Below are 23,686 nucleotides of genomic sequence, written 5' to 3'. Positions count from 1 at the left end.
ATGATGGCGGCGGCCGAGGCTCATTATTCTCGGACAAACCTCCACATCGCTGCTGCTGCTGCTGCTGCTGGTCCGGATCGAGCTGCCCGCATCGCACTACGTGTGTCCGTGTGTGTGTGTGTGTGTCTCCTGTGTGTGTGTCACTGAGCACGTTTCCCTGCACTTTCTACCCACAACCGTCCGGTGGCAGTCAAACAGCACATGTTCAACCCGGAGCGGTGCAGTGGTTGGACCGAAAAGACCCCGTGGCATTCTGGGAGTTGTAGTTACCTTTTTTATAACCTTATAAAAAATTGTACAACTTACTAGCTGCAATAAGGTGTCTGAAATACTAACAACAATATGAATTATAACAACAATGGGAATCATACTATTTTTTATCTGGGATTTATTTTGTACATATTATGATTATATTTATTTATATATGTATTCATTATATTTATATATTATTATGTGTGTTATATGTGTGAGTATTATTTTATTATTGATTTTGTATTATTGATAATAATACTTTTATTACGGCTACTGTTTTGTTATCATTACTACTGCAACTTCTGCTACTACATCTTTATTGCGTATTCATTTTTTATAATAAAATAATACTAATGTTATGTATAATACAAAATCAATAATTAAATACTCAAATCAGACCTATATTAATATATATATAAATATAGTATTTTTACAATGCAGTCACTTATTCTGCACCCTTATTCTGGGAATTGTAGTTCTATAATTTCAAATCCATGGCTGAATAAAAAAATAGCTTTGAGGCAGTAGAAGGTTTCTTCTTCTTATTAAAGTGGGAGTGTAGGTATTCAAGCAAAGCCTCCTGTTCCTCTGTGCCGTAATGCTGGCTGGAGAAGAGGGCAATCAATGCTAACGTGATGTCCTTGAGTGTGGCAGCGACTCCACTCTATCCAAACGGCTTGAATCCCGGGGACAGACCTCAGTTCCCTCCAGCATACTGATGAGCTGCATTATAAGGAATCATTATAACACAAAGCGTATAAATGGGATGCGTGGGAGGTGAGCGTATAGGCAGTAGACGGCTGCACATGTACGTCCACACATGATCCTCATTCTCTCCTTTACAGAGAGATGAGCTCGTCAAAGAGGACGAACCAGAATAAGACTGAATTCTTCTTCTTATTAGGGAATTGAAAGGAGCTATTGTCAAGAATGTATGGGTCTGTATTGAATGTATTAATCAGAGCGTCACGATTAAAAGGTACCATTAAATTCAATGGCAAAAAAGAATCAAGCATACCTCCGCCAAGGTCGACATTCCTACTAACGTTTGTCTAGTTCTTATGGTAGTAATATATTTATACAAAAAAGGAAGTGGTCTAAACACCTAAATGATTTATTTATCAAAAAACATTGTTAAAAACAGTGAGACCCTGTATCCGCCCCATTAACCTGCATCCCTCTACTAAGTTTGATAGAAATTGTAGTAGTTTTTATTTGGGTAATCCTTCTGACAAATAAACAAACAAGCAAATCCACAAAAAGACAAATTCCAAAATTAGGTCATTAAACATTCTCTGTTACAAAAAAAATTTATAGTGAGAAAATAATCTATATTAGGAGGCAGCTGCACAACACCAGGGTCCTGAAATGGAAGCAGACAAATAGAATTCAACTGTTCAAATATTAAAGACTGTGCTTTTCCTTCTGTGACTCGTCTTCTGAAAGCCTACTTGGCTGTATTTCAATGAGGAGGGTGGAATTTCTAAATGCTCCTGGGAAGACTACATCACACACTGAAGATGAGCTCATCATTTTCTCCCTCAGACCAAATGTAAACTAAATTAGTTATGTTGCCCAGCAGATGTCTCCAGTGTGCTTCTGTAGAGAGACACTTCCACATTTATCACAACTTGCTGTACATGTGTAAATCTGTATTTTACTTACAGAGCTCAGACTTAAAATTTGAATAAGTTTATAAGTAGCTGTTATGGCGTCATCGATGCTTTGAATATATCCGTTCAATAAGTTTAGTTATAAAGTGAGTTCAGTTAAGTTAAGCTAAGGGATCACTGAGTGCTTTAAGGAAGTAAGGTAAAACTAAATGCAGCTTTAGTCTACATAAAAAAAAGGGTCAGATTAAACTGAGGTTACTTTGATCTATGAGCATCCAGATCTAATCAGTTCATTGATAAGTCTTAGTAAACGTGTGAGCCAAATTAGAAAAGATTCCCTCAAGGTGTTCCTGAGTTATCACGTTCACAAGGCAAACAATTTGTTTTGTGAGGTCACAGCGACCTTGACCATCAAAACCAAATTGTTTCACTCTTGAGTCCAACTGAAGATTTGTAACAAATTTGAAGAGATTCCCTCAAGGACTTCTGAAGGTATTGCCCTCACAAAACGGGATGAATGGATGGAGAACCAGAGAAAATAACGCCCCCGGCCACTAGCTGTCCCCAGCATGGAGGTGTAAAATAGAATTGTAGAGCCAAGACTTCCATGTGTGTGTATGTGTCTGTGTTTGTGTGTGTGTTGTCCTGTTGTTTGTGAAAAGGGATATTAGAGCTGTTGTGACGGATGAGAGAAGCCAGCGTCCTCTGTTCTGATCTCTGTGACACAAGCTGGAGGGGGACGACCGCCCTCAGTCCGTCACACAGTCATCGTTCTGTCTGCCTATGTCGGAGAAGTCTGAACTCAAACTGAGCCATTAGCTGTTGTCGCCAGAAGCTCTCCGCTGACAAACACAAGTGTCAGGTTGGAGCTCTAATTGGGACCCTCGTGCTGCTGCTCAATAGAGCGATAATTGAGCCCACAGAGCTTCAGGGACACTTTTACAGAAGGTCTGTCATCGTCTCCCTGTGTCTTTGTCCACATTTGTGCTTTTGGACCAGTGAGGTGATTTAATAGGGGGCAAAGGCTTTCTTCAAAGTGTAAGGTTCATTAGAGTGAGAACCTTTACTGTGACCTTTAAGTCTGATGTCAGCGACTATAAATCAGAATAGATTTGAATGAATTAAAGGAAGAACTTAGTGGTCTTAAAATGGACCTCTTATATTTGCAGGATTTTTCTTTCCATTTCCTTTGCATCCATTTACCTGATTACATTTAAATACGAGACATGTTCATTTCATCTTGAGATGCATCGAAACATGGTTAATCACATTTTATTTAAAAACCATTTAACTATATTGAAATGTTCATAGCACAGAGCAGAGAGGATATAAAACACGAGAGGTGACTTGAACACAACGGTTTCTGGTCTCTTGGATGTTGATGTGCTGTTCCTAATTATTCACTCTTTCTTTTAGAGGTGTAAAGATGCTCTGACCTTCAGGGAGATTCCTGACAAACACAACGACGTAAAGATAGTAAAAACCAGTAAGAATATACAGCTTTCATATTCATCTCTGTTCATCACAGAGCTTTATTCTTTCAGCTGATCCAATTGATAGTCATGGCGTCATCTTTCAGCTCTGCATGGAAAGAGGCAGCACGCGGAGAGGGGTACGGTCAAATGTTCACTTACAGGCAGGGCACACATCCTTGAACTAGAAAATCTCTCGCTCCTGCTATCAGCTACACAAACACACACACACACTCTCACACACACACACACACACACACACAAACGCTGTATGCTGACCTTGTCAACATGCAGGGTCAATAGCCCCCCTCCAGCCAATTATTGGCGAGGTTGCAGCTCTTTGCGATGATGCAGGCTGTTGTGCAAACAGTCTCAAGCTTTTGGCAAGTCGAGCATCCCCACACGGTGGTTGTACTTTAGCCTGAACCGAGGCAGAAATGAAATCAGCTGAAACACAGTTATACCCCAGGTCAAATCAAAGTGAGAGCCCAGAGACAGAGTTAAGTTCGTTTGGGTTTCTTCTCCAGACGGTGCATGGAGCCATGCTGCCGGGCTGCAGAGTTCACATCGAGCAGATAAAATGTTCCCAAAACAAACAGACTCCAGATAATGTCCGTTCCTGTTGTTGCCAGGAACAATTAGAGCAGGTGAGATGCTAATGTGATCCAGCTGCTCTTTGTGAGCGCAGCATAAGCAGAACGAGGAAACAATCCAAGGTCGGCCGGCGCTGTCTGTGCGATATAGTTGTGTTATGTTTCGTGCTCTCCAGGATGTGGATTATATGTATTTGTACATTATGGGATGGACAGCAGCAGTGTGCAGATAGCTGTCAGGGGCAAGGACAGCGAGGCTCACACGGCCAAACGCTGATATGGCTTCACCGATGATATCCACCCGTCTTTATTCAAATTCTGACAGCCTGCTCCAAAGGAACCTCCTCTACTTTTTTTCGGTAACCTTTGAAAATGTGCACCGACTGCATAACGATCGTCTTTCCGACAATCAGTATCAACGAAAACTCTCCGTCCTGCCACTCACGACGGAGGCGCTCGAAATGCCAGGATCCGTTAAAAACTGTGAGAGATCATGTCGTGGAAATTGATGAATTAGAAGTAAGAGATGAAGTCTGTGTCCTGAGGGAGGACGTCATCGTACAACTTTATCTCTAACGCTGAGTCTCTGGCTTTTTATTTGCTGAGCCTTGTGATAAATCATCAATTATTTTCTTAAAGGCCGTCAGACGTCCGGTGTTGGACAGTCACTCGCTTTAATCAAGTTGCTTAAGAATTCTGAAACAAACTACTTTCCACTACACTTCATGACCAAAAACATATGAACATCCAATATATTAATGTTCTTATTCTATTAACAATGTGTTAGCCACTTCATCCCAATTGTTTTGACGATCTGGGCCCAAACTATTTTTCTATGTGAGATGCACACGCAGACGGTTAAGTACCAATTACTGTGGGTTGTAAGCTAGTTAGCCAAGCACGCAAATGTTGACGGCTCATATTGGAGCAGATAAACTCAAAGTTGAATCATTGGCTGCATATTGTTTTATGGTCTGGTGATAAAAAAGATACATAGCCAATCAAACTATACATTGACTATGTGAAGGGTTTGGCAAATGCTGATTTCATTTATGTAGAAAAATGAAGTATTTATATTCATTATAAATTTAAGTGTGATGACGAAGGCCTCAGAGTCAAACTGCCATGGCCTCTCATAATGAAATGCAGCTGACCGTTGCTTGACTCTCAGCTCGAGCTTTTAACAAACCACTAACTCTCGGTTGAACAGGGATTTTCTTTTCCGCTGCCTCGTATTGATCTTTGCTTTGTGGCTGCCTCAGCTGACAAGCAGCAGGAATCTATCCGTGCTCTCATGAGTGTCCTGTGGCGATTCACGCCTTCGATTGCTCAGCACTATCTCGGCCTCCTGCTAATCGCCTGCACTGCTCTTCGGTCTGGTCTTCATTAAAGGTTCAGTGTGAAAGATTTAGATGAAAGGGATCTATTGGCAGAAATTGACTATAGAATAAACCTAGTGATGTTTTCACTAGTGTGTTTTATCTAAATTGTACGAGTCTTTTATGTTTTTTCTTGTGAGTTATGACAACTGAAGGCTACCACAGGTTCTCGTTCATGTTTGGAAGGGGAGGGGGAGGTGAGGGATGTTTAGCTGCAACACACAACTTCACCACTAGATGTCAGTAAATTCTACGCCCTGAACCTTTAACATGTACTTTTCATCCTGACTGTCTGTGATTTTGTATGTGAGTGTTCATATGAGTGGATTACATAACACATTGATGAAATGTATAAATCATAAGGACATACACGTATGTATAGACCATATTCACAAATCACAATTTGTGTCATTGGACTTAACAAGGCTAACACGGTGTCTTCTGCCCTTAATCCTCGACAAGTGTTAGGAGAAGCTCCCGAAACGTTTTTATTAATATGGGAAAATAACGTAGATATAACGTAGAAACCTCAGAGACCGACAGAAGTGGAATTGTTTTGAAGAGAAAGATTTTAGCATAATGGAAATCAGTCTTGTGATTTTCAGATGCCACCACGATCATGATCCTTCTCCCATGAGGATCCACCAGAATTCACTCATGAGTCATCTGAGTTTCTCCTGCAGGTATTTGTAGTATTTGTATTTGATAAATTGTCTCTGTTACTTTTTCTTTTAGTGCGATGATGTGTCCATCAGGACTGTAACATCCGGGGGGGCGGGTCCACAGGGGAGTGGGCGTGTCCGCAGTGGGTTCCAGGAAAACTGCTGGAGGAGAACCGGACTCACACACACACACACGCGCACGCACACGCACACTCACTGCAGAGGAGCGAGCGAGCGGGACACCAGGAGGAACATGTCCGTCTCCTCCCGCACCGAGGGACGGTCACACCACCGGAGCAGCGCGGTCACAGCTCGCCCTCCTCCGCTGTAGTTGAGCAGACACTCCGCCGCCTGGTTCTACACTTATGTTCTGAAGGCTTCTCTGCTGCTGCTGGTCCATCCTCCACCTCCTCCTCCTCCTCCTCCTCCTCCTCCTCTTCCTCCTCCTTCCTCCTTCCTCCTCCTCCTGCTGCTGTTCACCGTCCCGTCGCCAGGATGGACAAGTCTCTCTGCAGTCCGCATCACGGGACCAACAAAACAAACTCTCCCTCCACGGAGCGGGGGAGCTCGGCGAGGAAGCCCGGCGGCCGGACCGGGACGCACAGCCCCGGCTCCAGCTCGGGCTCTGGCTCCGGCTCCGGTTCCGGCTCCCTGGGCGGCCCGGCCGGAGCAGGAGGCAGCCGGGAAGCGATGCTGGGGAACAGCATGAATGTGCAGCAGAGGAGGAGGCAGCTGGAAGGAGTGCTGAGCAAATACACCAACCTGATCCAGGGCTGGCAGAACAGGTAAGAGGAGCACGGATGGAGTTCAGGTGGAGGGAGGAGGTGGGAGGAGGTGTCCGTGGCTCCATGTGTCCGTGGCTTCATGTTGTTTTGGCTCCGTCCACGTTGCACTTTTACCACCACGTCACTGAGAGAGGGGGAGGAAGGGAGGGAGGTGGGAGGTTGTGGGGTTCAGATAATCCAAACAGCCACCCCCCCCCCCACCCCCCCCACACACACACATACACACAAACACACACACACAAGCCTGATGGTGACTGACCATTATCACTAATACCTTCATATATTAAGTATTTACAGTATTTCAAATGAGTAAAATCAAACTTTAATGTACTCAGTGATGGTGAGATACTTTTTGAGAATATAACGTTCAACTCTGCTTTGGCAAATTATATAATGAAATTAGTATTTACAGAGATTCCTGCATTGAGACCTGGATCAGCAGGTGTTTCATTCATTCATAATTTACTCAAGTCATTCTTTGACTAAAAACTATTAGATATCAATGATTTTTGACTAAATACTTGCTGATTTTCTTTGGCACCTATAATGGTAATATCTGTTTGGAAAGTTGTGAACTGCAATTTTCCCTATTTAGACAATTTATAGACCAGTTGCAGTTCTAGTTTTATTTCATTTTCGAATATTGAGTTGCCTCATGTTTGTATAGTGGCAAGTATGTTTTATTAAAGACAGGATATATGAACACACTCCTCATTCCCATAAAGAAGTTGAGTGCCCTCATGGAAGCAGCTATACGTCTGACATGTAAACAGGAATATGGATGCAATATTCGATTAGCAACTCGTATAATAAACATCATTATAATGTCTTATTCGGAATAATGTCAATAGCAGGAATATTGCTGTCCATTTAAAAGTAGTCACTGACATTTCCCCTTATGGCAGAAATACTTAAATACAGTCAGTCGTGCAGCAGCTATTGAGAAACACCACCATTCATCTGCAGTCGTGTTTCTGGCCACCTGATGAGTGTCAGTCCAACACTGACCCTCTCTTGAGTCTGTGTTTGCTTTCTATCAACTCCTTTCTTCCAGCGTATCCCTCAGCTTTGTGTGTCTGCAGTTTGGGGCTGAGCAGGTAAAGCCCAGTGGGAGTTTTTAGAGCCTTTTCTCTGAAGACAGGCGCCCGCTGTGGCTGAAAATCACTCGGTAAGAGCAGTGAGAGGGAATCAGAGGAGTGAAGTTGTGAGATGGACAGAGAAGCAATGAGTCGGGAGAACAGAGGAGCTGCAGACTCACATCGTCACACTGTTTTTCAACTTCAGTGTGTTTTAACTACATAAATACACATGATGGTCACTTTAAGGGATGTTTATGTTCTAATGCTATTCAAAATAAATATGATTTCCTTGTCAGCAAAAAGTACTTGTTATAAGTAGAGCTGAACAAATGAATATTTTTCATCATTGATTAATCTCCTGGTTCCTTTTTCAATTAATTGCTTTACCATTTGGTCTGTGACATGTCAGAAAATCTTTAGATTTCTCGTTTCATCATTAATAAACAATAAATAGTAATATAATGAATAGATCATCCATTAATGAGAATGATGTTTATAGGCATAACGCTTGATGTGGCTCTGTAACTCCTGAGGATAAGTGACAGTAGTGGCTGTGTGTGTGTGTGCGTGTGCGTGTGTGTGTGTGTGTGTGTGTTAGTGTCCGTGTGGTGTGTGAGGCTAATTGATAATTGACCAACTGAATAAGAAAGGACTTATTCAAAGGGTTGAGGCATTGGATTGTACAGGTGTACCTAACAATGTGGTAACATTAAAGTGTATATGGGCGCTCACTCTGCGCTGTGCCCTTCCTGCTGCAGGTTGTTGGAAATATGACTTATTGTTTTATTTTGCAGCTTCAGACATCTTACCTGTGGTTGTGTGATATTCCTTTGCTCGCTGGGAACAGAATATCTCGGTGCTTTACTGTGCGACTGGACGTCATGTAGCATTTATGGGTTCACTCCCTGATTAACTCAACTCCCACGCCGGAAAACCCAAGTTTTTTATGAGAAGCTGTGAGAGTGCTTTTCATCTGAAAACATCACTGCAGCCTGCACTTGTTGCTCTGAGCAACACATACAACATCTGGTTGCTGTTTAGGTTTTCATTGTAATGGAAAAAGCCTTTTCTTGCGAATTTCCTGTGCACTGCTGAACACCTGTACAGTTGATGTGAATAACGCAGGATTTCGGCTCTGCAGCTGGGTAATTTTGTGAATGGAGTTTCTTCTTCTTTTTTACCGTATGCACACAAAAATAGCTGATGTGTGCTGCTTCGCTGTAGCAGTGCAGCGGAAGGAGACGGAAGCAGAGGCTGTACATGATTTCGGGCTGGAAGCCAGTGTGAGAGTGAGAGGAGTGGGGATATATAGGGAGGTGGAGGTGGAGAAAACGAACGGCTGCTCCCTGCTCTCCTATCAAACTGACAGACAGATGATGCACTGACCTGGATCTCGATGTGCCCCCCCTGAGATACCTGGGGAAAAAAATACACACATGTTCTTTTCAAAGGGGGAACAGCAAGGTGGCGTTGATCAAAAGAAAATTATGTCTGAGATGTTCATGTGGGATTTGTCGTCAGTTGAACAGACTCACACTCAGACACACACACACACACACGGTATGTATTTAAACAGACATGCTGTGCAGGCTGTTTACTGCAGGGTTAGGTTATTTCCTTTGAGATGTTGCCTTGCTCTGTTCCAGTTTCACAGAGCCAGAAGGCTAAAGTCTCGCTTTCAAGCAGAGATTCCTTTCAGTTCATTGACCAGATACTTAGCCCCGGCCTGGAGCTCCACTGTGCACAAACAGATTGTGAGCATCGACTGAAGGATCCTGAATATGTAGCCCCGAAGCTGGAAATGCTATCAGATCCGAGGTTTGCACAAACCCCTGTTTTTCTGCAGTACTGCTCCTCGTTAGAACTATGATGACTTGTACCTCCTAGGTCGCCTGTGAAGATTAATAATTATCACCAAAGCTCCTCTTATCTCATCAGGAAGCAGTTTTGATCTCTGAAAGAGCGGCGCACAAAGACGGGACAATCATCGTGTCATTTGAATGCAAATTTATGAAATTTAATTTCTTAGTTTAGTCTTTAGAAAGGAAGGAAAAAGCTTCATATTTTGTTGAATGCCGCTGCTCCACACATCCATGAAGATGAGTTAATTCTACAGTACGTGAATTTAAATGATTCCTGGGGTGGTGCTATTATTATGTTGTATGAAGCCATTATGTCAGTTACTGAAAGGGGCTGTGATTTGCAAAAGCAGAGTTATCCTCCAGATTCCAATCAGCCGCTTGAAATATTCTAGATATTTGATTTCCTGTGTGTGTGTGTGTGTGTGTGTGTGTGTGTGTGTGTGTGTGTGTGTGTGTGTGTGTGTGTGTGTGTGTGTGTGTGTGTGTGTGTGTGTGTGTGTGTGTGTGTGTGTGTGTGTGTGTGTGTGTGTGTGTGTGTAATACATTTCAGGACAAACTTCAGTGCAGATTCTTTTTCTGTCACATGGGATAAATGGCTTTGGTTCTTATAGAAGCTTTCAAACACAGAAAGGTTTGAAGCAGGAGAGACTGCGACTGGTGGAACTCGGTGCCGGAGGAATAACAGTCACGTTCTCGGTGTTTGTGACGTGGAGGGAGTCGCGGTGTGTGTGTTTGGCTGGTGGTGGTGTCGTGGTGGGCCGCAGACCCGAGTGGAGCTAATTCTGCCACTGTGTGGGTGGCCATGTGTCAATGTGAAGTGCTGCTAGGTGCCGGGTGTGTGTGTGTGTGTGTGTGTGTGTGTGTGTGTGTGTGTGTGTGTGTGTGTGTGTGTGTGTGTGTGTGTGTGTGTGTGTGTGTGTGTGTGTGTGTGTGTGTGTGTGTGTGTGTGTGTGTGTGTGTCAGAGAAAATCTTAAAAAGGTGGCTTGTTCTCTATACACAGAAATGCACATACATATATTTGCACACGTTCAGACTCAGCCTGTCAAAACAGATGTATAAAGACATATTAAGTCAATTGTAGCAGAACAGCTGTATTACAAACTGGAGGTGTGATGTTTCCTGTGCAGTCAGGATGCAGACAGGCTGCTCTACAAAGCTGCTTTTGAATTGCTTTGGAGGAAACGTAGGATTCATTGTTTTTTGGAGCTTGACCCACAAAAGGTAATAATGAAAGAAAACCACCTTGGTTCTGTTGGACTGGGTCGGAGTAGCGTATGAAATGCAACAAAGCTTCTGCAGACAGAAGTCAAACCGTGTATGTTTGGGTTTTCGTGGAATGTGACCTAATCACTGGTGCACCGGACTGTTCTATTTTGAATCTGTCTCTCGGGATTCCCTTAAATCAACGTGCAACATTCTTGTTCTCAGCGCATGTGGATTTTCTCTGGGTACTCTGGGATGTTGGCCCTGCGATAAGATGGCGCCCTGTCCCCGCTGTGCAACCCTTCATGCCCAATGTCTGCTTTGATTAGCTCCACCAGACATAAAGGATAAGCGGTGTATATACAGTAGATAATGGATGGACTGTAAGTAACAGAAATATAACATTAAACCAAACTTTTATGCATTGTTTCTTTGTAAGATAAAACTTATCATATTGGAACATATCAACAAACATAAACCCTGATACAATATGACTGTGAAAGTCATATCGGACCATTTGTCACCATCCAGGTGCTTATAAATCAGTCGGGCTGTAGCAAAAAGACCAGATTTATTTTCAAACTGATCAAACAAATGTGGGAGATATTCCTCTGTGTTCAGCTGTTAGTTCAGGTTGTCATCTGTTTATCCTGAGGATTGTTTGTGCATCATCTGTCTAACATTTACACGCAGATCACAGAAATCATGCAGAGCTCTCTCTCAGTCTCCTCTTTAGAAGTCACGTTGTAGAAAATGAGGCTGTAAGTAATGCTACACGTGTTAATTTCTGCATTTATATGGTCGTAAGTGGCCGGTGGAGTGGGGAGTTAAGGATTGTGAGGGATGAATCATCTCTTTGCAGATGTGCTCGGTGGAAAGCTACACTGCTGCGCCTTCTCTGATCAAAGCTGTGAGTTGAGTTAATGTGGCTCTGCTGTTTGTCTCCGTGGAAGAGAGGAGGAGGAGGAGGAGGAGGAGGAAGAGGAGGAGAAGGAAGATTTGGATTCATGATTTCCTTTCTTATGCTGGTAGCTTCAAAACAACAGGTGTGATAGAAGTTGACAAAACATCTCAAGTCAAGGTTCAACTCCTCATTTTTTCTGGAGCTTTTGATCACATGTCTTCATTGGCAGATTGTGTTTTCTGTACATGCTCAACCTCAAAGTGAGGAATGGTTAAAAGCTCCAGAGCAAGGATGGATCGTTTTGTCATCTGCTGTTTCTCAGGTCAGGAATCACCTGTCAAATTAACTTTTAACTGCAGCTCAAAAGGATCCGGCATCAATGTTTTTAATGGTAACTTTTTGAAAATGTCTCCCTTTTATATAACATAGAAAGTAAAATGTCAGACTGAATGTCAATATAGCTGTTTTCAGTCGTGCACTGAAGTCCAGACGTTTTCCTGAAAATGGCTCAACTCTGTTTGCCCCACATTAATAAAAAATCATGTATTCCTATTTTAATATTTTCCTTTGATTAGCGTGTGATAGTAAAACGATGGCTCACATCACCTCTGTGACACTGCAGTGCTACACATTTGACTCCAGGACAAGCATCAGCCACATCTCCTGCCAATAACCGCTGTGCTTTACAACTTTTCCTCCTGCTCCGATTATCCTCAGAGCATTTTTCTAAAGAACTAACCGCCAACAGATACAGCAAGGAGACATCCCAACAAATCCTGCTGACGAGCGGCTTCCTGCAGAAACCCTTGTTAATGCCATTAGGAAGCAGCAGTGTTTCTGTGGACGTGGGCGAATGTGCTCGACTAAGCTCTTTGTTACGGCGTCATTCTCGTTATGTCAATGATTTATTTGAATGATATCAGCAAAAAATGCTCAGTAGTAGAAAGCTCTCTGTTGTTACAGATCTGCTCTTGAGTGGGTGAGTGATTTCTGAGCTGTGAGCCAGGGACCAGGAAAGCCTCTATATATAGATCCGAATTTTCCTTGCCAGAAAAAGTTAGAAAGTGTTCGTGTCCTTATAAAGATAAGGTGGACATTTGCCTGGAAATAGTATGATTCTATTTTCTATACCCTGACAACAAATCATTTAAATTATGCCATTAATGCCCAAGGTGGAAATGTTTAGTAGCAGCCCTGCATCACGAGGAGCTGAAGTAGTAATGCTCTTGATGTATCAGGAGCCGATGGGGAAAAAACATGACCCAGTAAGCCCAGTATGAGAAAAGCAATCTTGAGGTTTTTCAGACATCAAAAACACGGGTCATTACTCCGGCGTTTTCTCATTTACACGGAACCAAACAAGCATATTGCTTCTTCCTCACCCACCATGCAGGCTCTCCTTTTTTACATCCTCTTATCTGCCTCCCTTATTCTAGTACACGGTCGTGGTGTTAGATCCATCCATCCATCATCTGTACCACTTATCCTTTAAGGGTCGGTAGGGGGATGGAGTCAGTCCCAGCTGACATGTGATGAGAAGCGTGGTACACCCCGGGCGCCAGTGTATCACACAGGGCTCTCATATATCGACAAACGATCTGCAATGAACCTAACCTGCATGTAAAATGGACTGTATTTATTTAGCACTTGGCTTGTCTTAAGTCCAACACACACAAGTGCCACAGGTTCGATTCCTTCCCTCGTCGTCCCTGCTCTGTCTCCTCCCTCCAAGCTTAAATCTATACTGTCAAATACACAGATAACAATATGTCGACTAAATTAAGTTCACAGCATCTTCAGCTCAACTCGACACTTTGACTGGAACTGAAGTGAAATTGACTGTTCGTGGTCTAAGTGGTGTAGCAAGCCCAGTGCCAAACTCCATTGTTCCATCAGTCCATCATTTTATTTCATTTTCTCCGGTTTTGCTGCAGCTTCTTGCTTCCAAAAGGTTAAAAGTTCATCCTGAGCTCGGAGTCTGCAGCCTCGCGGATCGGTGTAGTGTCAGCACTGTTATGACACCAGTATAAGGACCAAGCTTTGTTATCCAGCTCCATCCATCATGTTAAAGGTCTGTGTTATGGTTTAACTGGTGCCTGGAGGGGGGGCGGGGGGGTTAACATAACTGCTGACGGAATAAGGGATAAGATTTCATACATATAGGACAGTGTGTGTGTGTATGTGTGTGAGAAGCGTGGATAGAAACTGACGCAGGCAGATTGTTCCCTGGTTGGCTGTCTTGACATAAATCACCAGCTCTCCTGGTAGAAGGGGGCGAGCCTGTGAGCCGGGATCAATTTTCAGACAGCACCGTTCACTGCTTCCTCTTCAGGGAGCTCCAGTGGGTTCATGGGAAATTGCCCTCAGTGATAAGGATGCATACACACACACACACAAAGCGCTCTGTCCTCTTACTGCTGGCATTTTTCTGACATCATCTATCCTCATATATAACAACTGTTTGATGTTCTAGTGCTGAAATATAATTGCTTGCAGAAAATATTTGGGTTTTGCAATATTAATCGGACAAAACAAGCAATTTCAAAATGTCACTTTGGACTCTGGGGACTTGTGAATGTTTTTGTTTTGGTTATTTGACATTTTATTATTATAATTTGACTATCGATTTATTTAAAAACTATAATAGCACTGTACAGCCAAGTTATTGAGTTTATCCTGCAGGTGAACACAAATATCTGGAGCAAGGTTCATGGTAATCCACACAATGGGACATTTCACTCAAGGCTGCGCTAGCGGAAAAGTCCAGCAACATTTACTGGGCTTCATCCTCTCAGAAATATCAGTATAGTCCATCCATCAGATGTTAATGTATTTCAGTCTGTACCATAATGATTTCGTGCTTTACAGACGCACGTGTCCTCGCTACAGCCTCAAAGCTAACATGGTGAAACTAGATCCAACTTTTGCAGAATTCTAATACCACAGCTTTTTTTTCTAATCTTAATACACTAAGTTACCAGGATAAAAAAACAGTCCTGCAATAAACCAAGCGTTTGTGTGGGTTTTATGATTCAGTTTATGTTGAATAAAAAGCAGTAAGTCTAAGACTACAGCATGAGGGCAGGTAGACATCAACTGTAGCTGTTCTTGGACACATCCGTGGAGAAATCATTCCCTGAGAGACAGCTGGGCGGACAGGTGTCTCCTCGCACTCTCTTCAATTATCACATGCAGCCGTGATGTGGCGACGGGAAGAAGCAACATCTGTATCGGTGCCAAGGACGAAGCTGCTCGATAAACGCCCGATCGATACCGCAGCTTCTTTAATCGTGGATGAAAGTGGAGCATTGATTGGTAAAACGGTGAATCTCGTGGGCAGGGGGAGGAATGAGGGGGCGGGGCAGGAGCGGCGTTCCAAACCGAAAGACGTGGACAAAGACGACCGGCGTGACCTCGGGTTGCTTTGCACAAACATGCAAAGGTTAGCCAAAGCGTCCTAGTGGCTCTCCGCTGTGTTGAGCTGCAGAACCAGAACAAAGAGTCGAGTGGAGTGGCCTGTTTCTTAAATGTCATCGAGAAACCTTTCTGGAAACAGGAAATGAAATGTGTCTGCCTTTCTCAGTGTGTGTGTATGTGCATATGGTCGTGTGTCTGGCTGGCATTAAATCTCCCATCCAGCGATGAGTGAGGCAGAGATTCATTACTCAGTGATTGAATGTGATTCATTAATCACAAAAGGGGAAATGTTGGGTTTAATTTCCACGCCTGGAGCTGCCGGTTCTGCCAAAGATGACCAAACTAACACTTTATGTTGGTTAAAGCAAACTTTAATATGCACACAGGGGAGTTTTTTTTTTATTATGAATCTTGTGTGAACAGAACAATATCCCACAGGCGTTGTTGGAATGAGAGGTAAGAAATTTAAAGGCGTTTTTACGGCATCTCCCTTCGGTGTCCTCTCACAAACATTCCTCGCTCTCCTCCTCATCTCTCCTTCTCCCTCCCACATCCTGGGAAGTTTGTGCATGCAGGAAAGAAAAAACAAAAGGTTTAAGTTTCTCGGGTAAACAAGATAATGAGAGCATAAAACAAAAATGATGATAACATTACTGGCGCTTGTTCTATTCCCCTCCCTGGCTCATTACTTTCTTATTTCCCTCTCTCCGTCTCCTCCAGGTACTTTGTGTTGGATCCAGAGTCGGGACAGCTGCAGTATTTCGTCAGCGAGCAGGGGAAGAGCCAGAAGCCCCGCGGGTCCCTGCCCCTGATCGGCGCCTCGGTCACAACCAGTGACGAGGCTCCGCACATGTTCGTGGTGAACTCCGTCAACGGGGAGCTGTACAAGCTCAGAGGTACGACCCCACGCCGGCCTCAGGCTGCCCGTATATGGCAAAACCACAAACACTGAGTGGAGTGTGTGTTTTATGTCGGGAGTCACTTGGAGAGCAGATTGCATGCTGGGAGTTATGTGCAGAGCAGCTGGTAATGAAAAGAACTTTTTTCATTACCTGCTGCTCTAATTACCTGCTGCTCTAATTAATATTTTTATATACAAACTGGATGAAATTATTGTGCTTATTCGTGATTTTAAAGGAACATTTCGCTCAATATTTGGGTTTAACACGCAATAGCTTCACTGTCTTGTTTGGCACAATCCTCAACTATAGTAAAGATGTTTCCGAGGCCAAACTCTGAGCACCTCTGCACCGAAGTGGAATATTTCTTTAAGACCTGGTTCCTGACAAAGCGCCTGTCGCTGCTTTCGGTGACCTGTATCCGCTGCTTCAAGAGAGACTCCTTTTCACTGCTGCTCCACTTGAGTCGCTGGAATGTCCCCTCGCCCTCTCAAGGGGGAGGATATCAGAATAACATGGCCTATATTTCACGTGTAACGCAGTGGTCCAAGTGCACGAAGCTAAGAGGAAACAATGATCCCACTGAGGAGAGGAGGTTGTTGGGCTGAGCAGCTCAGAGACGGAGGTGTTTTCATTTCCAACAGCTCTGTGAGATTCAACAAATATCAGGAAAGTCTCTCAGGGAAAAATATTTATCTTTTTGAAGTTGATCTGTTTTGAGGTTCAGCTGCTGCCAAAACTATGCCAGCGCCGAAAAAGCAATATTATTGATAAAAGCTTGAATTTGTTTGAACAGCAGGGGACAAAGTGCCTCCTCTGCAACCTGTGATTAAGATTATATAAGGTGCTTTAGGTAAGATGCTATAAGGTTCAGTCAAGAGTCCCTTTCCAGTTTTTCAGGCTTCACTTATAAGCCTGTATCATCTTACAGAAGCTTTAAATGCCATCCTTTGTTCCCTGGTTCTTTTCAAAAGAAGGTTTTGAATGCATTTCCTTATCGCTAACGGCTGTAAGAAGATACTGGACACAGAGAGAATCTGAGGCTGATGCAAAGAGCCCACTCCTCACCTTTATGGTTTCAATTCACGCTCTAAAAGACCATTGATTCCTCTGAATGTCAAACTGCCCAGATCCAGATGAGAGGCAGTCTGGGAGTCTTCTAGGAGTTTAGCTTCAAGTCCTCTTCAATACAGCATGATGTTAATTTTTATGATTTATGGTCCCGTTTAAAGTAAAATAGACAATAAAACACCATATGCATTGGGGCATGGATACCGATTGATTGACAGCTATTATTATCCAATGGGTGCAGGTCTCAGGTGTAGGTGGGCTTTATAAGAACCAAGATGTCGCTTGCGCCAAATGCCAAAGACTGTGGGCACAGTGGGTTGCCACTTGGCGATATATATCCAGTCCATTTACCCTCGACTCCTCAGGGCCCCCCCCTGAGGAGCCTAACCCCACCACCAATACCTGAATCCAAACCTGCACAGTTGCCTTGCGGTGTCTCTTGTGCAACCACTGATCTCAACGGCTAACTTAATCCGTCAGGGGACTTTCATGTGACATCTAACACAGCTGTAACGTAGCCTGAGGGTTTTTCTGGCTCCGAACCAAAAGGAGCACAGTGTAATTAGCTAAAGCCGAAGGAATAGAAAGGGAGTATTTCATTATTGGATGTAGGGAGATTGCAGGGCCCTGTGTTCTGTGCTGCTGAGCAGAGGTGAAGAGCAGGGGGACTTAAATCATGTCTGAATGCCCGGATTGTAAATGAAGCTGTTAATCAAACGACGTCAGCCGACGGGAGGGTCGAGTTGTGTTCAACAGGGATGATTTAAGATGCATCAGAAAGAAGGAAAACTCTACATATTGTCCTGTGTTTTGATGTCGATACATCCTCGTGATTGATGATTATAAACCCGCCGAGACATCAGGATACAAACGCAGTGTTCTGCAACAGCACGAGGCCGTTGAGCTGCAGACTTGACATTTTCAGCTGATGTGATTATCCACAGCTGCGTCCTCCACGTTATTATCTTTCTGAAAGTGAGCATCACATTTCACCAGCTACAAACATTTAAGTGTCCTCCGACTGTATTTAATGGATAGTTTGACATTTGGAAAAGCTGTTACAGATAAACATGATGGATACCATTCTTACATTTGAACATTAGATATGGAGTCTGCATCAGAAGACGATTAGCTTAGATCAGCATTAGAATCTAAGGCAGTGGGACAAAGCTAACCCTGGTCTGTGTCACTAAAACAACATCAGCCTACTTCTACCTCTAAATATGACAATTTGATAAGGGAAATTTCATTTTATCTCTACAAGTGTGATTTTTTTGGTGCGTGTGGTCTTTACTGTACTTAAACTGTAGCTTTATATGTACAGAAATGAAATTATGTCAAACTTCTCATCTTACGTCAGCAAAAAAGACACAATTATTCCTCTAAGTCGATTTTGAATAGCCTGTACGTACTTTTCTGTATCTCGAATAAATTGATTAAATTCACAAATATGTAGCAAAAGCTCATTTACCTGGATTTTTCATGCTCTTGACTTTATTTGTGTCACCAGCGTGCCATTGTGGTAAAATATCATTCCGCTTAAATATGACATTCAAGCCCATTCAAAGCAATTAAACCTGAAATTACGACTAATTCACCTTTAGTGTATAATATAGTGTTACAGCCTAAGTTTGAATTATCGCAGGGTCGAATTACATTGTGTCGTTTTTACGAGAAAACGATGGTCATTGTAATTTCAATCATTTCCAACCAAATACATATGTTCAAAGCGCCCTGCTCATAATACCTCCCAGCACTTAAATCTAATCCAGCTGCTGATCAATCCTCACACTCACCATTGTTATAACCACATCTATCACAAAGCTGTAATTAGAAAGTGTGTAATTAGATGATGATGGTGCTGATGAATGATTGAGTGGGAAGGACGTTTCTCTCCCTCTTACTGAGCAATGTCCTGATATCCTTTCTGGGATAGATATTTCCAGACGGAATATAAGGCACAGACCCGGGTGGGGGTGTCTGTTGTTTTTCATTTGAAACCTGCAGATGGACCAGATTCTCATTTCACTGTTAATCTCCTCGGTTTCCGACACAAACCACGTGCATTCATCAGACGAAACGGAAATGGCACAACGTCACCTCCAGGTCTCTCGAGACAAAAACCACCAGCTGTGCTTTTTTTATTTTTTATTTTTTAAATATCAGGATCACAGAATTCTGCCTGAATGAGAACAGCACGTCACCAAATCACCAACAGGTGCTTATTAGCATAGCCACATGCGGAGGCTGCTCTCCTCAATACAGACAACTAATTATCTTTAATCACAGCTGAGCTTGTGCACATCACAGAGGGAAATATCCGATTTAGCTGCCGGCTCACTGTCAGGGTACGAGGACCCGTTTTGACTCGGATGACAAGAAGAGGAAAAGTGCAGGGTACTGGGTTTATCTTCTTGGTTCAGGTGTTCCTGTGCGAGGCGAGCACTCGCTCCCAGTGGGAGAGAGATCGTCTAAATGCAGCACTTGAAAAGAGTTCCGTCTTGTTTTTCTCAAGAGTTGCCTCTTCACTTAAAAAGGACTTTTGTGGGTGTTCTCATTGAGGTGGCAGGTGTCTGCGAAGCGGATGATTGACAAGTGTGAATTGAGTTCACCATACTTCTGAAATAGACTCCATCAGCATGGGAGAAAAATGCTTAACGTGGTTCATAAAGAATATAGTTAAGTTTCATTTTAGTGATGGCAATTTCTTAGAAGCTAATGAAGCTATTCATCCTCATTATAGACCCAAAAAATAAGAAGAGTGTTAAACTAATATAAATTAAATATAACAAATGAAAATGTGTGACAACCAGACTGAAATGTAATAATATTTTATATAAAACTTTAAAAAAATGTATTAAAGTGTTGAGTGTGCTTCAAACAGAAAGATGGATGACATGAGAGCGCCCGCCTCCTGCATGTTAAAGAATGTGACAATGACTAAACTAAAAAGTACATTCCAACACTTTTGCTCAAAGATGGGTTCTGTTATTTAAGGTATTTTGTATAAGTGTTCGATTCCCCAGGAAGGTTAATTATTTTGTAAAAACAGGAGGAAATGCCTTGATTGACAGCTGAGATTGACACGTGATTGGTTGAGCACGTGTATCAAGGGGACCTTCTACCCTGCAGCTCCAGACTCTGATCACTACTCTGGATCCATGTTTACAAACATGGCAGCGTTTCATTTCTGGATAGTGGGAGGAAGTGAACACTCGTTCGTTTTAAATGAAGCCGGTTATCTGACATGTGACCTTCACAAATTCTTCAGGATAATGTTTCCATATTTTCGGCAGTTTCAGTGTAGTGAATGGGTTTATATTCAAAAAGTGACGTATGTAGTTTCACACCTTTAACCCTGGCTGCAAAGAAAAACTAATAGATACTTTATGTAATAGATATTTTAGTTAGGGATGCTCCAGATGCACCGGATTGGCATCTGCCCCGATACTGACCTCTCCAATAATTAGTCAGTGAAATGGGATCAGAAGGATATCACTTTCTGACCTGGAGCGAGTCAGCACGAGCAAACAGTCAGCGTCTCCTTCACCTGGAGTTCTGCAGCTTCCCATGTTCGTCATCAAGTTTTGGCTATTTGTGTTCAGACAGACGGAATCTGTGCCAAGGGGGGGGGGGGGGGGGGGACCACAAGCAGGCAGAGGGAATCAATCCACTTCCTGTGGCTACTTGCAAATCGGCCAAATGTGTTGCTGGTGTTTGTTGAATACTGAATGTTCAATTTAGCGCGGAGGAAGCGAATGAAGAGGGCAACGGGATCAAATGGTCAGGTGGACATGTTGACAAGTGGAATAATCATAATGTGGCAGCAGATGAGGTCGGTGACATCCAGCAGGACGTCCTCAGTCGAACACAGTCCTCGTCACCTTTCGTCCACATGGGAAACTTTCTGTAAATCACAAAAGTGTCTAAAAGTCTAAAAGTGCAAGTTTTTTTAAATACCAGTTTACAAGCATTATGTTCCACAAGCTGCTGTTTCCAAGTCAATAATATAAATGTAATAGTAACTATCTGTGGCTGTGGAGACACTCAAAAGACAGATGACCCTATAACTGCATATTTACATATCTGTCAACACATGTAAGGATTTATTGATCCTATCTGAATGTCACGTGTGTCTTGTAATTTTATTAACATCTTCTTGTTAAATGTCTCTTTGCAGCGTCTGACGCCAAAGAACAGCAGTTGTGGATCACTCAGCTCCAAACATGTGCCAGACGCCACTCCGACAGCAGTGCCAAGGTAAAACACACACACACACACAGACACACACACAAACACGCACGAACAGTAACCGTTGGCTAAGCTCTTGTTGTGTGTTGCTCAGGAGGAAAGGCCTGGACATTTCCCTGTGGATTCCTGTTCTCCTGTGTGTTTATAAATGCGACTGTATCAGTAAACCCAGGTTCATGAGTTCAGCTGTTGGTCATTGTTACACATGAGCAGGTTCTCAGCCATGTTCTGTCCGGCCTTGTCTTTCTTTCTGTTCTGCTTTTACTTGGTGTGAAGGTGACTTCTCTTTCTAATTTAAATGGTGTTATCTCCTTTCCCCCCGAGCCTCTGTTAACTCTCCAGAGTTTTAAAGCGGTGGGAACAGTTTCATTTGTTCGTCTCTTTTCCTTCCTTCATCTTTTTCACCCCTTTAAAACTAGCTGTTCTTTCTATGTCTTTAGAGTACTTACTTTAAATGTACAACCTAATGACATGTGGTTGACATATCTAACCAGGTAATTGATGAAAATGCTGTTTAAAAGACTGTTTTTATCACTTTGCTCAATTATAATAAATGTACAGAATATTATGCTAATACCTTTTGGCTAAATAACACTTAGCGATGCTATACGTCTTTGCTCTGTTTTCTCAGAACAGTGTGAAGTCTAAAACAAATACTTCTTCATATTTATACATAACTATGAATTTATTTACTTTGTTAAACCTTGTTGTTTTATTGTGGGCATTTACCGAACGGCTGTAATATTAAATATGTCATCTTTCTGTATCTTGATTTTCATAAGGCTAATATAAGTGTGTGGATTTACTAGTGACTTGGTTATTAGGGGGCGGATGAATGACCTGAAGCAGATGGTGGAAGCCTTTTTCAAATATTTTAGCATGAAAGTAAAACATGACTGAGTCAACTCGAGGGGGATTTGGTCTCAATGCGCCATGTGATGTTGTTTCATGTGCTGTTCAGAGCTTCCTTTAGTTTTCTGACTCCCTCTCATTTTCTCCTTGTGAACACAAACAGAGTAAATCCACAGTCGCAGACGTTAATAAATGTCATCCGTATAAATGCCACGTCTCCGCAGACAACAATTAATGAAATGTGTCAGCGTGTCTCTGACATTAGAACTCGTTGTTCTGCTCAAAAAAGAAAGGAAACATTTAACAAAGTAAAGAAATTAATGAAAAGTGAGAAAAAATGTGTTTAACAAAAGGAGAAATTATAAAATGTTGCATTGGGGGATAACTGAGACAAGCTATTTAAAATATGAAATTTAAAGATGTTAAATACAAACCCAGCTTCCTCTGCATGGAGTGAAGAGCTGAGTTTCCACCCACCAGGTGAAACTTGTCTAACTCAAGAGTATATTTAGCTCCTCCATCCACAGAAGATGATTTAGGTAAATATGGAGGCAAGCTCCTGCTGCTTCATTTCAACTCGAGTGTTTATCTAAATGTCCCCGGTGTCCCTGTCGTCCTCACGTCCCTCTGTGGGCTTATTTCTGAAAGATTACTGTGTCGGACGTAGTTTAACTGCATTATCCACAACCACTCTTCTTTTTTAACGTGGGCTGCATGGATTAATACTTAGTCATGTGCATTTTTGGGAGGTTTAACGTGGGTTTCAAGGGATTAGACAGTGTGCGTCTGTGTGTGTGAGTGTGTGTTTTTGTGTGTGAGTGTGCACATGTGCTGAGTGTATCTCTGTGGGGTGTTTCTCCATTGGCCGGATCCAGTGGAGAGTGAGGCTTGTTATCGAGCTGCTTCTGGCGCTGCAGCACAGTTCGTGACAATGAGAGAATCAGCCGCACTCGAGGGACAGAAATAATCCAGGATGTATCATTTCCATCGTAGACTTTTCCAATAAAGTGGATTCTGCACATTGACTTTGTGGAGGGAGGTCGTTTCTTTGCTCTTCGCTGTAGCTTTGAACGAACGAGCCGATGTTGTGAGATGCTGCTCGTGATGAGTTTGTGTCTCGTTTATATTGATGCCATGTAAATATTCAATTTCATACCACTGACGTTGATCAATGTAGGAAACTGCAGGACTTTATCAGTTAAGGAGCATCTGTGCCATAGTTCAATAAAACCTTGCTGTAAATCGGAGCTATGTGAAGCTTGTTAAATGTATTTTTTTATTGACCCTGTCAGACAGGTGTTGATTAAACTCTGCTTTAAGCTCATTCGAGGTTTGGTTGTATTTGATTGCATTAAATCAATAGATGTTCCTACTTTTGGCTGAAAGCGTAG

The 23,686-nt window shown here is 42.7% G+C and overlaps 1 protein-coding gene across 1 annotated transcript in view; it reads left to right on the top strand.

The window, feature by feature from the left end:
* Window positions 1-6,191: 6,191 nt before the first annotated feature.
* The window catches only part of LOC128461232 (oxysterol-binding protein-related protein 10), a 47,391-nt gene continuing 29,896 nt past the window's right edge, over window positions 6,192-23,686 (top strand). The window contains 3 exon segments of the mRNA XM_053446063.1: window positions 6,192-6,756; window positions 15,943-16,118; window positions 21,373-21,452. Of these exon segments, the coding sequence (XP_053302038.1) occupies window positions 6,467-6,756; window positions 15,943-16,118; window positions 21,373-21,452 (546 nt within the window). The 5' untranslated portion in view covers window positions 6,192-6,466.

This window comes from Pleuronectes platessa, chromosome 18, assembly GCF_947347685.1.
Source record: "Pleuronectes platessa chromosome 18, fPlePla1.1, whole genome shotgun sequence".
Lineage (NCBI taxonomy): Eukaryota > Metazoa > Chordata > Actinopteri > Pleuronectiformes > Pleuronectidae > Pleuronectes > Pleuronectes platessa.
Note: the sequence above shows the minus strand (reverse complement) of the source record. Positions and strands in the feature narration are given on the sequence as shown.